We start from the raw sequence: 14,931 nt of genomic DNA, 5'->3' as shown, positions 1-14,931 counted from the left end.
AAAATGAATAGGAAATTTGGACGTACATGCCTGTCAATGGTATCTTATTAGAAATTAATAGAACAGTTTTGGGCGAATTTGGGGCAAAGAGTAAGTTTTTGGCTAATTCTGCATATAAATTTTATGCCCCTTACCGTCCTGGAATTTTTGATGCGCAAATTATGTGCGATTTGGTCAAGAATTGTAGGACTATCCATTTTGATTTTTTTTTTTTTCGAAAACATGCATTTAAGGGCGAACACAAAATTTTGGGGGCGTTGTTCGAAAAATGCCCTGCGTTACACAAAAAAAATCTGGTCATTTTTATATCTGACCGGTGAAACGGTGTGGGCTGTGCGGCGTGGCGAAAAAATGCCATTCAAAAAAACATTTTTTTTTGTCGAATGGCATTTGAGCAACCATCACTGTTCAAATGTCAAAATGACCGGAATTTTCGCACAACGCAGGGAAATTTTCGAACAAACCTCCCAAAATGTTCTGTTCACCAGTAAACGTGGAATTAAAAAAAAAATAATAAAAATTTTCAAAATGCTACTTTTCCTACAATTTTTTTACCAAATCGCATAATTTACACATCAAAAATTCCAGGACGGTGAGGGGCATAAATGTTGTGAAAAGTTCCCCAAAATTTGCCCAAAACTGTCCCATTCATTTCTAATGGGATGCCATTGACAGCCATGTACCTCCAAATTTTCCATTCATTTTCAATGGCAGGAGAAGATTGGTTCTTGTAATTTTTGACCATTTACCATGACAGCCCTTTGACATTTTGTGATCTGAAATCAACAGGAAGAGACCTCTAAATGTCCCCAAATCAACAGGAAGTGTCCCCGAAACGTGCCCAAATGAACAAGAAGTGACCTAATATCAACAGGATGTATCCCCAAAATGGATATCAAAGGGACATGTCCCCCAAATATCCCCTAAATTAACAGGAAATGAACTGATATCGACAGGACGTGTCCTCCAAATGTCCACAAATCAACAGGAAGTGACCTGATTTCAACAGTAAATGTCCCCAAAATGTTCCCAAATGAACAGAAAGTGACCTGATATCAACAGGAAGGGACTTCTAAATGTCCCCAAATCAATAGGAAGTGCCCCCCAAAAATGTCCCCAAATGTACAGGACGTGACCTGATATCAACAGGATGTGTCCCCCAAATGGATATCAACAGGACATGTCCCCCAAATATCCCTAAATTAACAGAACGTGACCTGATTTCGACAGGACGTGTCCCACAAATGTCCCCAAATCAACAGGAAGTGACCTGATTTCAACAGTCAATGTTCCCAAAATGTCCCTAAATTAACAGGAAGTGACTTGATATCGACAGGACATGCCCCCCAAATCTCCCCAAATGTACAGGACGTGACCTGATATCAACAGGACGTGGCCCCCAAATGGATATGAACAGGACATGTCCCCCAAATGTTCCTAAATTAACAGGAAGTGACCTGATATCGACGGGACGTGTCCCCCAAATGCCCCCAAATCGAAAGGAAGTGACCTGTTTCAACAGGATGTTTCCCCAAAATGTCCCCAAATGAACAGAAAGTGACCTGATATCAACAGGACATGTCCCCCAAATGTCCCTGAATTAACAGGAAGTGACCTGATCTCGAAAGTACGTGTCACCCAAATGTCCCCAAATCAACAGGAAGTGACCTGTTTCAACAGGAAGTGTCCCCAAAATGTCCACAAATGGACAGAAAGTGACCTCATATCAACAGGACATGTCCCCCAAATGTCCCTAAATCAACAGGAAGTGACCTGATGTCGACAGGACGTGTCCTCAAAATGTCCGCAAATCAACAGGAAGTGACGTGATCTTAACAGAGTCTCCCCAAAATGTCCCCAAATCAACAGGAAGTGACCTAATAGATCATTATCTACCACAGCAAAAATCTGTGGCTCTCTCACAACATGTCTAGTTTTGAACTGAATTGGCGTGATATGATAACACTTCAGTGCCATTGCAAATGAATTGGACGTCTATCCCCGTCAATGGCAGTCAAAAGTAAACACAGTGAGACAACTTCAACTTGAACCAGACCCCATTGAGAAATAAGCAAATTTAAGACCTGATAATCGTACATGCCGACGACACCCACTCCATATTGATTGGACATCTATCGCCGTCAATGGCAGCCAATGTTTATTCATAAAAAAAAAAAACATTATAGAAGAAGTTGATTTATCTGTTTCCTTAGTTTCAGTATTGTAAATGAGAATTTGACAACGCTACGGTGTGTTGAGTGCAGAACTGCTTTTTTTTTTTTTTTAGAACTTTCAATGAGTTAAACGCCAGTCAAGGCGTTGAAATTTTGCCTCCAGCCTCACGATGGCGCCTGTCTCCCTTGTACGCCATGTTGCCCACAAATAAAGAACCTCTAAAGAAGACGTCAGATAACTGTCTGACGTCACGTACTTGTTAGTGCGTATCTCGCGGCTAAACTATGTAACTAACGCTGGTTTTACTTTCGATTACGAGTAAAAACAGATTAAAAGGCTAATTTTCAGCCGGGTTGGTGTCAGGAAATAAAGAAGAATGGAAGCTGTGAACGCGTTCAATGCGGAGGTAATGTCTGCTTGTGTCCGCAAGGGCGATGGTAGCTAATACAACTGCATACATGTTACGTCTTGAGAGATGCCGTACTTATAAAATGTGATTGATTTAAACTGAAATATGGATTCTCTAATGTGTTGCGTTGCTTAAAATTGACCGTGTAATTTTGAATAACGGCAAAAGTTTGTGCTTGCCAGCATTTTAACGATGCCTTTAGCTTTAGCATTCAGTGCTAAGCGAGAGGTCGCTAGCTAAACAGGCCGCGTTTGACTTGAAACTTGTTTTTAGATTAAAAAAAAATTTTTTTTTGGGACGTAGCTACCCAAATTGAATTTAACAATTACTTTTATGCACTATTGGTATTCGTAGCTAATCTAAAACGACCAAAAACCCGAAGCGACAATTTCCGCCGAACCCTTAAGTTTTGTTTTCTTTATGTGGCGCAGTTTTGTTTTATTGTAGTCGCGCTCTGTGTTCAAAAGCGTTTAGACGTTACTGAGAGGCGTTTGTGTGACGTAAAATTCTACTAACGCATTACGACAATGACCAATGTCGTTTGAAATGCATTCGAAGTAGAGCTGGGCATCGGTTACGAATTTTAATCGCACTGTGTGTGCTAAACAATCAGGAAAAAAACGTTTTACACGCACTGTCATAATAATGAAATCTGGATTTACTCATTGGCAACCATTGACTGGGTTAAACGTCCGATTTATTACAGCTCGTGAGAGGCTGGCAGTGATCTTTCAACGTCAAAAATAGCCAGTGAGTTAATGCGCAGTTCAAGTAATTTACTGAGATTGTGATTATCCCGGCCGTTTTACTGGATTTTGACTGATTTTGCAAGGCCCACAGAAAATTTTGTTCTATTGCTATATAAACATGGAACCCACCAAAAGAAAGATTAGACTCTCTTCTTTCAGCAGAAAAAAAGTTAGTTCATATCTTTGTCAATTCTTTAGAAATCGGCATTAGAAAATAGCTTTGTTTCAGCGATTTTCCAATTTCTGATGAAATAACGGAGAAATTGAGCTTTTGGTGAAAGCATACATTTCAAACATAACTTTGACTTAAACTCAGCTATTTTTTGCTTTAGTTACATCCCAAACATCTGGATGATGTTTTCCTTCTATATAATAAGATAAACAACAATACAAACAGAGCTTTTGATAGCAAAGTAACAATTTAGTTACACATAGCTAACTGAAAGATGACGCTGTTCCGGCCGCGACAGCCGGTTAAACTTTTCCCTCATCGCCGTCTGTCTCATAAAGATGATGATTTTTTTTTTTTTTTTTGTAACTGCGGGCTCTGCTCGCGAGCATCACAGAAGGTATCGTCCGCTGCACTAGTGGTCCCGGTCTTTCTGCTCGGTTGTCCCGCACCTGGCATCCCGGGCGTCCTATCGGTTGTTCTGCTAGGTCGTCTGCCGCCTGGCATCCATTCGGTCGTCGTCCGCCGGCGACCGGCCGTGCGGCTTGGCCGTTCGTTGCCGTTGAATTGGGTTGCGGGCATAGGCAGAATTTGACTTTTGTGGCAGGGGGGGGGCACAACATGTTGATGACCCTGAAACGCAGTGTCAGTAATAAAATTAACCTACAAGAATATTTATAATAATAAGTTGACAACGAACATTGTTTGTTTCCCATCATTCCTGAGGGGAATCCTAAATCAGGCTGCTTAGGCAATACTTTTCGCCAAGATCGTCATCTGTTGAATATGGTACGCCTGCCGGTGTCGTGCCAATGTAGTTACCACCGTCAAAAATTGTATCCGCTGGGCGGAGCCATATGAAGGTAGGTTTGTGTCTTTATTATTCAATGAAAAAAAAAGTTGCTTCAATCAAAATATGTATTTTCAACCCCCCCTCAGAATCGCTTCCAAAAAAAAAAAAAATGTATTTGAATGCAAAAATAAATTTGAAACACAAAAAATGCACGTGAAAGCAATTTTTTTATTTTTTTTAGTTTTTTTTTTTTTGAAGCAACTTTTTTGATTGAAGTAATGTTGATTTGTGTTTGGGCCACATTTTGGCTAGGACATTTTTGTCTTTATCATTAAATCAAAAAATAAGCTTAAAAAAATATATTTTTAAAAGAAAAATCAAAAAAAAAAAAAAAGATTTAAATCATAGACAAAGTTTTTGCATGCGAAAAATGATTTGGGATGGAAAATTTTGCATTTGAAGACTTAATTTTCATTGAAAAAGTTTTCTTTGATTGAATGCCTCAAACATTCAGTCCCTCAAAAAGTTGCTTCGATTAAAAAAATATTTTCAATCAAAGAATAAAATTATTTGAAAAATAAAATTGCCCTCCCCTAATATTTATTTTTTAAAATGAAAATTATATACAAAACAAATGACCGTCTAAGGAGCTTGTCACATGATCTGTTCGAAAAGTAATTTTGACCTATTATAAAAATATATTTTTTCGTTCGTTTCATACATTTTTGTTGCAGTTTTATTGCTTTACAATTTTTATATATGTATAGGAAAGTCAATTACATGGAATGACACTTTTCGGCCACCAGAGGGGTCCTGGCCCCCCTGCCCCTCCCTTAAAATCCGCTTATGGTTGCGGGTCTTGCCAAATACGCTACTGCCCTCCAATGGCCAGTTTTATTGCTTTAAAATGGATTTTCAGCTTTGTGCTTTGGAGCTAAATTGAATCACGACCCAGAGATGTCTTTTTTGAAGAAAAAAAAAATGTAAAAGACGTATAAATACGTCGTTGGGACACTGAAACAATTAAAAATGGAACATATTTATACGTTTTTGGGAGCAAATTTATGCAGAGCAGTATTTAACACTTATTTTAAATATACAGTCTCAAAAAATGATAATACGTGCAAAAAGTATTTTCAGAAGTAATACTCATTGTATTTTACAAAAAGAATTATTTAATAGGGGTGTGACGATATATCAAAAATAGTGAAGTATTGCGATACTTTGCATCCCAAAAGGTTATTGATATGCTCCTGCCAAGCATCGGTATAGCGATTTAGAAAGGTGTCATTTCGGGTTGCGGCTGTCGATTATTTCAGTCGTTGGTTAATCTATGAGCTAGTTAGTTCAGATAATTGAGTAATCGGATTAGGAACATGAAAAAATTAAAATTCCTGAGCTTAGCCTCAAACGGTATGAAAAAAAAAAAATCCAAGTACAACAAAAGAACAATTGGCTAACTTGCATAGCAAGTTTCCGCTAGCTTAAATGCTTTAAAATGCTAACGACTTTTTTACAATGCTCTTAACAATTAGTTCAAACACATAGTCCCACAAAAAAAAAAAAAAAACGATAAATATACCTAATATATAACAGATCAAACAAACACTGACCTTATGTTGCTCTTAACTGGGAGCAGGTGGATTCAGCTGTCTTAGTTATGTCATATTCACAGTTGCCACCTAAATCAATAAAAGTGCACTAATAAATGCACTTTCAAAACCATCACAATGTCACTTTTAACGAATACTCTGAGCAGCAAAATTTAATTTGAAACTTTTTTATGGTAGCTCATTCGCTGCCATTGACGACACTAGACGTCCAACTCATTTTGACTAACGGGGTCAAAAATAGATTAGCGCCGTCAATAGCACTGAAACAGAGCATTCACAGCCAGTCTTTACAATTTTGGGGGCATTTATAGGGTACTTCATGTTCATTGTAGGGCATTTATAGGTCACTTCCTGTTGATTTTGTGTAACTTCTTATTCCTTCATGTTCATTTTAGGGCATTTATAGGTCACTTCCTGTTGATTTTGTGTAACTTCTTATTCCTTTGGGGACATTCCCAGGTCACTTCCTATTCAGTAACCCAAAATCAACAGGAAGTGATCTCTAAATGACCCAAAATCAACAGAAAGTGACCAAAGATCAAAATACATTGGGGCAAATAAGTATTCAGTCAACCACCAATTGTGCAAGTTCTCCTACTTGAAAAGATTAGAGATGCCTGTAATTGTCAACATGGGTAAACCACAACCATCAGAGACAGGATGTGAAAAAAAAAAAAAAAAAAACAGAAAATCACAGTTTGATTTTTAAAGATTTTATTTCCAAATTAGAGTGGGAAATAAGTATTTGGTCCCCTCCAACAAGCAAGAATTCTGGCTGTCAAAGAGGTCTAACTTCTTCTAACAAGGTTTTAACAAGGCTCCACTAGTTACCTGTATTAATGGCACCTGTTTCAACTCATTATCGGTATAAAAGACACCTGTCCACAACTCTCAGTCAGTCATACTCCAAACTCCACTATGGCCAAGACCAAAGAGCTGTCGAAGGACACAAAAGGCAAAATTGTATACCTGCACCAGGCTGAGAAGACTGAATCTGCAATAGGTAAAACGCTTGGTGTAAAGAAATCAACTGTGGGATCAATTATTAGACTACGGAAGATGATAACAAGATAACAAGAATGATAACAAGAACGGTGAGCAAAAATCCCAGAACCGCACGGGGGGACCTAGTGAATGACCTACAGAGAGTTGGGACCACAGTGACAAAGGCTGCTATCAGTAACACAATGCGCCGCCAGGGACTCAAATCCTGCACTGCCAGATGTGTCCCCCTGCTAAAGCCGGTACACGTCCAGGCCCGTCTGCTGTTTGCTAGAGAGCATTTGGATGATCCAGAAGAGGACTGGGAGAATATGTTATGGTCAGATGAAACCAAAATAGAACTTTTTGGTAGGAACACAGGTTCTCGTGTTTGGAGGAGAAAGAATACTGAATTGCATCCAAAGAACACCATACCCACTGTGAAGCATGGGGGTGGAAACTTCATATTTTGGGGCTGTTTTTCTGCAAATGGACCAGGACGACTGACCCGTGTAAAGGAAAGAATGAATGGGGCCATGTTTCGAGAGATTTTGAGTGAAAATCCACTTCCATGAGGAAGGGCACTGAAGATGAGACGTGGCTGGGTCTTTCAGTATGACAATGATCCCAAACACACAGCCAGGGCAACAAAGGAGTGTCTTCGTAAGAAGCATTTCAAGGTCCTGGAGTGGCCTAGCCAGTCTCCAGATCTCAACCCCATAGAAAATCTGTGGAGGGAGTTGAAAGTCCGCATTGCCCAACAACAGCCCCAAAACATCACTGCTCTTGAGGAAATCTGCATGGAGGAATGGGCCAAAATACCAGCAATAGTGTGTGAAAAGCTGGTGAAGAGTTACAGAAAACGTTTGGCATCCGTTATTGCCAACAAAGGGTACATAACAAAGTATTGAGATGAACTTTTGGTATTGACCAAATAATTATTTTCCACCATGATTTGCAAATAAATTCTGTAAAAATCAAACAATGTGATTTTCTGTTTTTTCCACATTCTGTCTCTCATGGTTGAGGTTTACCCATGTTGACTCTCTAATATTTTCAAGTGGGAGAACTTGCACAATTTGTGGTTGACTAAATACTTATTTGCCCCACTGTACTGTAAATTGTAGAATGATTTCCTGACCCGTGCATCAATAATTATTGTCTTGCCATATGGTGAGATAATCGTTATCGTAAGCCTAGTATCGCTAATCATATCGTGAGCTGCCTAGAAGTTCCCACTCCTAGTATTTAGTGTGAAATTGAACAGGTTTGCTTCTAAGCCATGGTTGCGTGCAAATGGAATAATACGTGATATTGCTGTGTTTGTCATATATTACACTCTGAATTTTTGTTTTGTGTGCAAATCCTTCAGATGTTCTCCATGATCGACATGCAGCCCCCGATATCTCGAGCTAAGATGATGTCCGTCACCAAGTCGGCCATCAAAGCCATCAAGGTTGGTTTTCTACGGCAGTCAAAAATGTTCCAAATTATATGGCGCACACTAACGTTGGCTATTTTGTTGTTTTTCCCTCCAATAGCTCTACAAACATGTCGTCCAGATAGTGGAAAAGTTTATCAAGAGGGTACGTATGCCATTTGTGTGTGTTGAGACGCATGGAAGGATTTAACTAGTGGTGTGACGATATATCGCTATACTTTGTATCTCAGTAGGTTAATTTTTAAAAATGTTGTTTTAACCCGCTTAACTCATTCACTCACAGCCATTTTCACCGGAGCAACCCCCTTCGCTCCCGGCTGTTTTACTGGATTTTGACTGATTTTGAAAGGCCCACAGAAAATTCTGTTCTATTGCTGAAAATTCTGTTCTATTGCTATATAAACATGGAACCTACCATCATCTTTCAGCAGGAAAAAAATTTAAGTTTGTATCTTTTTCCATTCTTTAGAAATCAGCATTAGAAAATAGCTTAGTTTGAGCAATTTTTGAATTTCTGATGAAAAAACAGAAATTGAGCTTTTTGTAAAAGCATACATTTCAAACATAACTTTGAATTTAACGCAGGTATTTTTTGCTTTTGTGACATCCCAAACATCTGAATGTTTTCCTTCTACAAAATAACATAAACAACAAGACTAATAGAGCTTTTGATGGCAAAGTAACAATTTATTTACACATAACTAAACCATTGAACGCTGTTGTGGCCGCGGCTGTATCGGCAGACGCCTGTCCTGTCTCAAGATAGATGTTTTTGAATCTTTCTTTTGTAGTGACCACTACCTCATAACAGAATTCACCTCGGGAACTGTGTGGGGCATGTGCCTTGTGTTTTCCATCGTTCTCCACGTTTTTCTCACGCTTCTTACTTCTTCCAACTTCCGTTTCCTGACTATTTCTCTTCATTCAGTTCCTTTCGTGGTCTGATATGAGTTCTTACCAAATGCGCTACTGCCCCTCAGTGGCCAGTTTTATTGCCATAAAATGGGTTTTGAGCATTGTGCATTGCAGCTTAGTTGCATCAGAACCTAGAGATGCCTCTTGTGTGAGACCAAGATTGAGCTTCTTGGCACACACACAAAATACACACGGTCCCAGTTGAAGCCTTTAGTCAGATGAGACCAAGATTGAGCTTTTTGGCAACAAACACTCTAAGTGGATCTGGCGTGCCACTAAAGGTGAGCATGCTGAAAAGCACCTCATACCCACTGTGAAGTATGGGGGTGGGTCAGTGATGCTGTGGGGCTGTTTCGCTTCCAAAGGCCCTGGGAACTTTGTTAGGGTGCATGGCATCATGAATGCTTTGAAATACCAGGACATTTTAAATCAAAATCTGTTGCCCTCTGCCCGAAAGCTAAAGATGGGTCATCACTGAGTCTTCCAGCAAGACAATGACCCTAAACATATGGCCAAATCTACACAGAAATGGTTCACCAGACACAAAATCAAGCTCCTCCCATGGCCATCTCAGTCCCCAGACCTTGTTTTGTTGGCAAAACGGGGTTGTACAAATTATTAACACCAGGGGTGCTAATAATTGTGACACACATTATTTGATGTCAAATAATTTTTTTCTTTATGTGGGATTTTTTTCCCCCACTGAATGAATGCACTTGTATTGAAGGTTGGATTTTTCTTTTTTTTCCCCATTAAGGTCCCATATTATTTGAATAAAGAAATATATTAGAAGCTAAAAAACGCATCTTTTTCAGGGGTGCCAATAATTATGGAAGGCACTGTAGTTTGTTGCTCCTTGTCTTTCCGTTGTCGAGCAGTAGGTTCAAGTCGTGTTAATTGAAAAAAGTCTCTAGCGTTTTGCTAAGTCCCGTGTCAGTCTTTCAGAGGTGAGTACACGAACCCTGTTGTTCTGTTTAGCCTTTTTTGTTGTTGTTTTTGAAATGTTACTAGTTGGCGCTGAGCGCTAAGCTAATTAGCGACTTTGCTAACATGAGTTCCCATGTCAAGTTGTGCGTTTTTTGGTGGTGTACAAAAGTTATTCCAGATGCAGAATGTTTAAAACCAGGAGTAAGTACTGTGGTAACACTATAAACATGCGAAATAGTAAAGAAATCTGTGAAAACAAAGTATATTGGTTAAAAGAAGTCTTATGTCTAAAGACACTTTGTTTCCAGAAAATGTGGAATTAATTCCACCATGTTCCACAATGTTGTATTGTTGAGAGAAATAAGTACTGCCTTTGAAACGGCTAATGTTTTTGCACCTTCTTGTGAAAAAGAGCATTTAAAGGTCAGCTGTGTGTTGTATAGGCATGTTGAGAAATAAGTACTGCCTTTTTTGGTTGTTTTTGCTCTTTTTTTTTTTTTACTTTTAAGGGCAGCTTTTTGTTGTATGGGCATGTTTCCATCGTTCCTGTTGAATCATGAGGGTATTTTAAATAAATAATAGACATAAATTTGTTTGGCTACTCTATTAATTAGTAATGTATGATTCATCGATAATCGTGATCATCGTCAATACCGTGATCATCCTTCCAAAATCGAATTGTAGCACCCTGAATCGTAATTGAATCGTTGGGTGTTTAGATGGCACACCCCTAATAGTCATATATTACTTAACACTCAAGTGAGTGGACAAAAGATGAATTGTACACTATCGGCACCGGTCGATACTACATAGCAGGGGTCTGTATTGCGTCATTTGGCGTGACGATTCGTATCACCATTTACCATCACCATTACGATTCCATTTGATCCAGATTAATTCCGATACTACACTTGTAGACGATTATTGGGTTATTTGTCTATCATTTTAGAAAAATCAAAATGGTCATATGTACATTTACCGTATTTTCACGACCATACGGCGCACCGTATTAAAGGGCGCATTCTAATTCTTGTGTGCTATTTTTGTATTTAACACACACATAGGGCGCACCGGATTATAGACCCTACTCACGTCACAAAATGGACGTGTCGCTGTTTCTGGCCGCCATATTGCACCTATTTTTTAGACCTATTCTCATTGTTTTCAATTAGTCGAGCAAGTTATAGAGCAATTCATGGAAGCCCCGGTGTTATCTGACGCTGTAAACTCATTGGATGCGTTGCATAAAAGGCGTTACGTGGAAAAGCTTCAGTTTATCCATTCGCCAGATCCGTATTTGATGCCTAAATCGATGTTTTTCGACCCGCTGGCTTCGCCGTCTTTGCCTGACATCTGCTATCCTGATATTTACAACTATCTTGTCCACACAAAATCAGCCTATTCTCTCGAAAGTTTGAAAAACTTTAAGAGCTTGGAGGCTTATAAATGCTACGTTGCTGGTTGGGTGAAACAGGTCCTCGTACACGAAAATTCAGCAGGAATCTTGTGCTCTGAAGGCGAGTTACGAAATTTTCAATTCAAAATCTTTTGTTCTTGCTAACATCCACTGTCAAGTCTAATGTATTTCATGTCATTTGTCAATGGAGCTAGGGCTTTTAATGTTAATATGGTTTAGCGATAGCACTCTCACTACATACATATGTAATATGTAATAAATATGAAGTGCGATAGCACTACTCCAGATTGTCCCTAGTTGAATTTATTTTTTGGCTTTTGACCTCAATAGTGAAATTGTAAATGAATTGTATGACAACTGTCTGATTATCCCCTTATAATTATATATTTTCAGGTAGTTTATTCACAACGTCTGAGTGTATGTTGTCGGCGATTAGCCTAGCAATGATCTTAATTGTGGTTGTCAGCCCAAAACCCTCTAAATATATATTAAATGCATCTTACCAGATATAAAATTACTACTACATAATCTGTGGTAGTCGTTTGGAGCCCAGTTTTCTCGTCGAATTGCAGCAGTCAATCTCTGTCTCCTCTCCGGGTCTCTCGGAATACGGTAAAACTTCCAAGTCTCTCCGTCTATCTTCTCTGTTTTTGCAACCGACCGCCACACACGACTTCACCATTTTGAGTATTAATGTTAACGAGCAGAAAAACACGCCATAATAGGAGGAATTTACGAAGCGCTAATGCATTAACATGACGAGTATACGGACAACATGGCGCGGGGGCGTGGCTGTGACGTCACGTGAGTAGGGTCTATTGGGCGCGTGGGCGTGCATGCATGCACTCACGCTAAAACATACAGTAGCATTCACGCTAGCATACACACAAACGTATTAAAAAAAGGGCAGCGGAAGCAAAACTGAGTTCGATTGTACCTTATTAAAGAATTTTAATCAGCACTCATATTTTTTGTCAATCCACAAAGCCATCAAAGTCCTCATATTCTGTATCTGACAGAAACAGCTGGGCTAGGTCTCCATTAAACACGCCAGGTTACCCCTCTTCGTTGTCCGAGTCAGTCTCGTTGCCATGAAGCTCCTCCTCGGAAATAATGCCGGCTTTGGCGAAAGCTCGAACAACAGTGCAAGCCGTCACAATAGCCCAAGCATCCACAATCCATTCGCAAATTGTGGCGTAACTCAGCCGGCGTTGCCTTCCAATCTTTGTAAAACTGTGTTCGCCATTCGTCATCCTTTGCTCCCACGCTGCACGCAACTTGACTTTAAACGCCCTGTTTACACCGATGTCCAGCGGTTGTAGTTCCTTTGTCAAGCCTCCCGGAATGATGGCAAGCTTCCAGTTCATCAGGCGGACTTCGTTTTTCACAGTGAGTGTGAGATGTGCGCGCATGGAGTCACAGATCAATAGGGACGGCGAAACATGGGGGGAAAAAAAAACATCCGGTCGCGTCACGTAAACTTCCCTCAGCCACTCTCTCATTTTCTCCTCGTCCATCCAGCCTTTTGATTGACTTTCACGACAAGTCCGGCAGGAAACTTTTCTTTCGGCAACGTCTTCCTTTTGAAAATCACCAGCGGTGGCAGTTTCTGTCCATTAGCATGGCAGCTAAGCACAACAGTAAAAGATGACTTCTCGTGCCCCGTTGTGCGTATCGCTACCGTGCTGGCCCCTTTCTTCTCCACGCTGTGGCTCACCGGGATGTCGAAAGTGAGTGGCACCTCGTCCATGTTCGTGATATCCTTCGGCTGGATGCGTTTGTCGGCAATCTTTTTGCTGTAGTAGGAGTGGAAGATGGTCAGCTTTTCCTTGTAATCAGCTGGAAGTTGCTGCGCCAATGTAGTTCTTGTCCGGATGGAAAGATGACGCCGTTTCATGAGTCGAAAGCACCTCCTCAAAAATGTTCAATTTTCATCTCTTGCGTCAGCGTGTGTGCCTTCATTCGCATGCTGACTGTCGAGACGCTTCTCCCGGCTGCTCTTTGGTTATGAATCCACCTCTCGAGTTCGTCTTCCAGGTGAGGCACTTCGCTTTATTTCTGCGGAAACTCAGCTCTATTTTCTTGACTTGGCTTCGCTCGTTTTCCAGCTTTCTCCACTTGCGAACCATTGACTCGTTGATGATGAATTGTCTCGCCGCGGCTCGATTTCCATGTTGCTTCGCGTAGCTGATAGCTTGGAGTTTGAACTGGGCTTGGTAAGCGTCTTTTCGTCTGAGTTGCCATTTTCGGGCGTCTTGATTCAAACAGAAGTTGATTTGCCCAACGCACGTAACTCAATTTTATACGGTACCTAATGGCGGCCCGCCCCCTATGACGAGCACCATTCACACCTCTAATGGTTCTCATGCTGCTTTCACTCACGTCTGCATTCGGTACACACATTGGCATTGTTAAGCGCCCCACCCATTTTTGAAAAAAAAAAAACACTTTTAGTCAATTAATTTAATGTTGTGACTCAACCGTTAAAGTTGTTAACATTGCTCCCGTTAATCCATAATTTCCCTTTTGTTTACTTTCAACATGTGAAAGTTTTAAAACTATTTTAAAGATGGATTCAAGTCAATATTTTACCGATTTAGGAGTATTTTAGATAAAAAGTTAATTAGGTTCGCTTGGAAGGTTCGCTACAACAGCCTTGCAGGGAAGTCTACTGCTTTAAGATGGTGGCCGTTTACTAACGCCCGCATCTAGCTTTCTGTACATGTGCTGCTAACGCCACCGTGTCTATTTTGCATCTAGTCCTATATAAATATGATATCTACCATACCATTATGTGGACGTACTTTGTAGCAGCTGTCGGCTGCAGTCAGGTATGTTGTCGTTTTTTTAATCTCGCGGCATGAGTTGAGCTAGAGCCGTGAGTTGAGCATTGGCATTACCCGAGGGGCCGGGTAATGACAAGCATCATGTTTAGCTGCTCTCGCTCCGTTCCTCATTGTGTCCTGAAGATCGCGCGGCGCGCTGAGTGTGTTTTACTTCCGCTTTACTTGACATATTTCATTAATCGGAATTTGAATGTTTGTGAAGCGTTCTCGAATCTTCCACGGCCGAATCGCGAATAATCTAAGAATCAGAAATTTCGCACACCTCTAATAATAATGCTAGAATTTTTTTTAAAGAATTGTTTTGAGTAATGTTGGAAAGGCACAGTGTTCTGAATCTGTTTACATTGCATTTTTTTGCACAAGTAAATGCTATCAACATTTGACCTCATTGTTTTATGTGTGATTAGTTATTGTTACTTACATGTTTATTTGTACTTTAATAAAGAATTTTAAGTGTTTTTGTGAATTAATAAGCGTCAACAAAAATTTAATTGCT

General features: G+C 40.0%; 1 protein-coding gene across 2 annotated transcripts in view; it reads left to right on the top strand.

The window, feature by feature from the left end:
- Positions 1-2,383: 2,383 nt before the first annotated feature.
- LOC130917264 (SR-related and CTD-associated factor 4-like) overlaps positions 2,384-14,931 on the top strand; it is a 96,005-nt gene continuing 83,457 nt past the window's right edge. For both annotated transcript variants that reach the window (XM_057838503.1, XM_057838502.1), the window contains exons 1-3: positions 2,384-2,581; positions 8,262-8,345; positions 8,431-8,475. In XM_057838503.1, coding sequence (XP_057694486.1) covers positions 2,552-2,581; positions 8,262-8,345; positions 8,431-8,475 — 159 coding nt within the window. In that variant the 5' untranslated portion in view covers positions 2,384-2,551. The remainder of the gene's footprint in view (positions 2,582-8,261; positions 8,346-8,430; positions 8,476-14,931) is intronic.

Source organism: Corythoichthys intestinalis, chromosome 6, assembly GCF_030265065.1.
Source record: "Corythoichthys intestinalis isolate RoL2023-P3 chromosome 6, ASM3026506v1, whole genome shotgun sequence".
NCBI classification, from domain to species: Eukaryota; Metazoa; Chordata; class Actinopteri; order Syngnathiformes; family Syngnathidae; genus Corythoichthys; species Corythoichthys intestinalis.
Note: the sequence above shows the minus strand (reverse complement) of the source record. Positions and strands in the feature narration are given on the sequence as shown.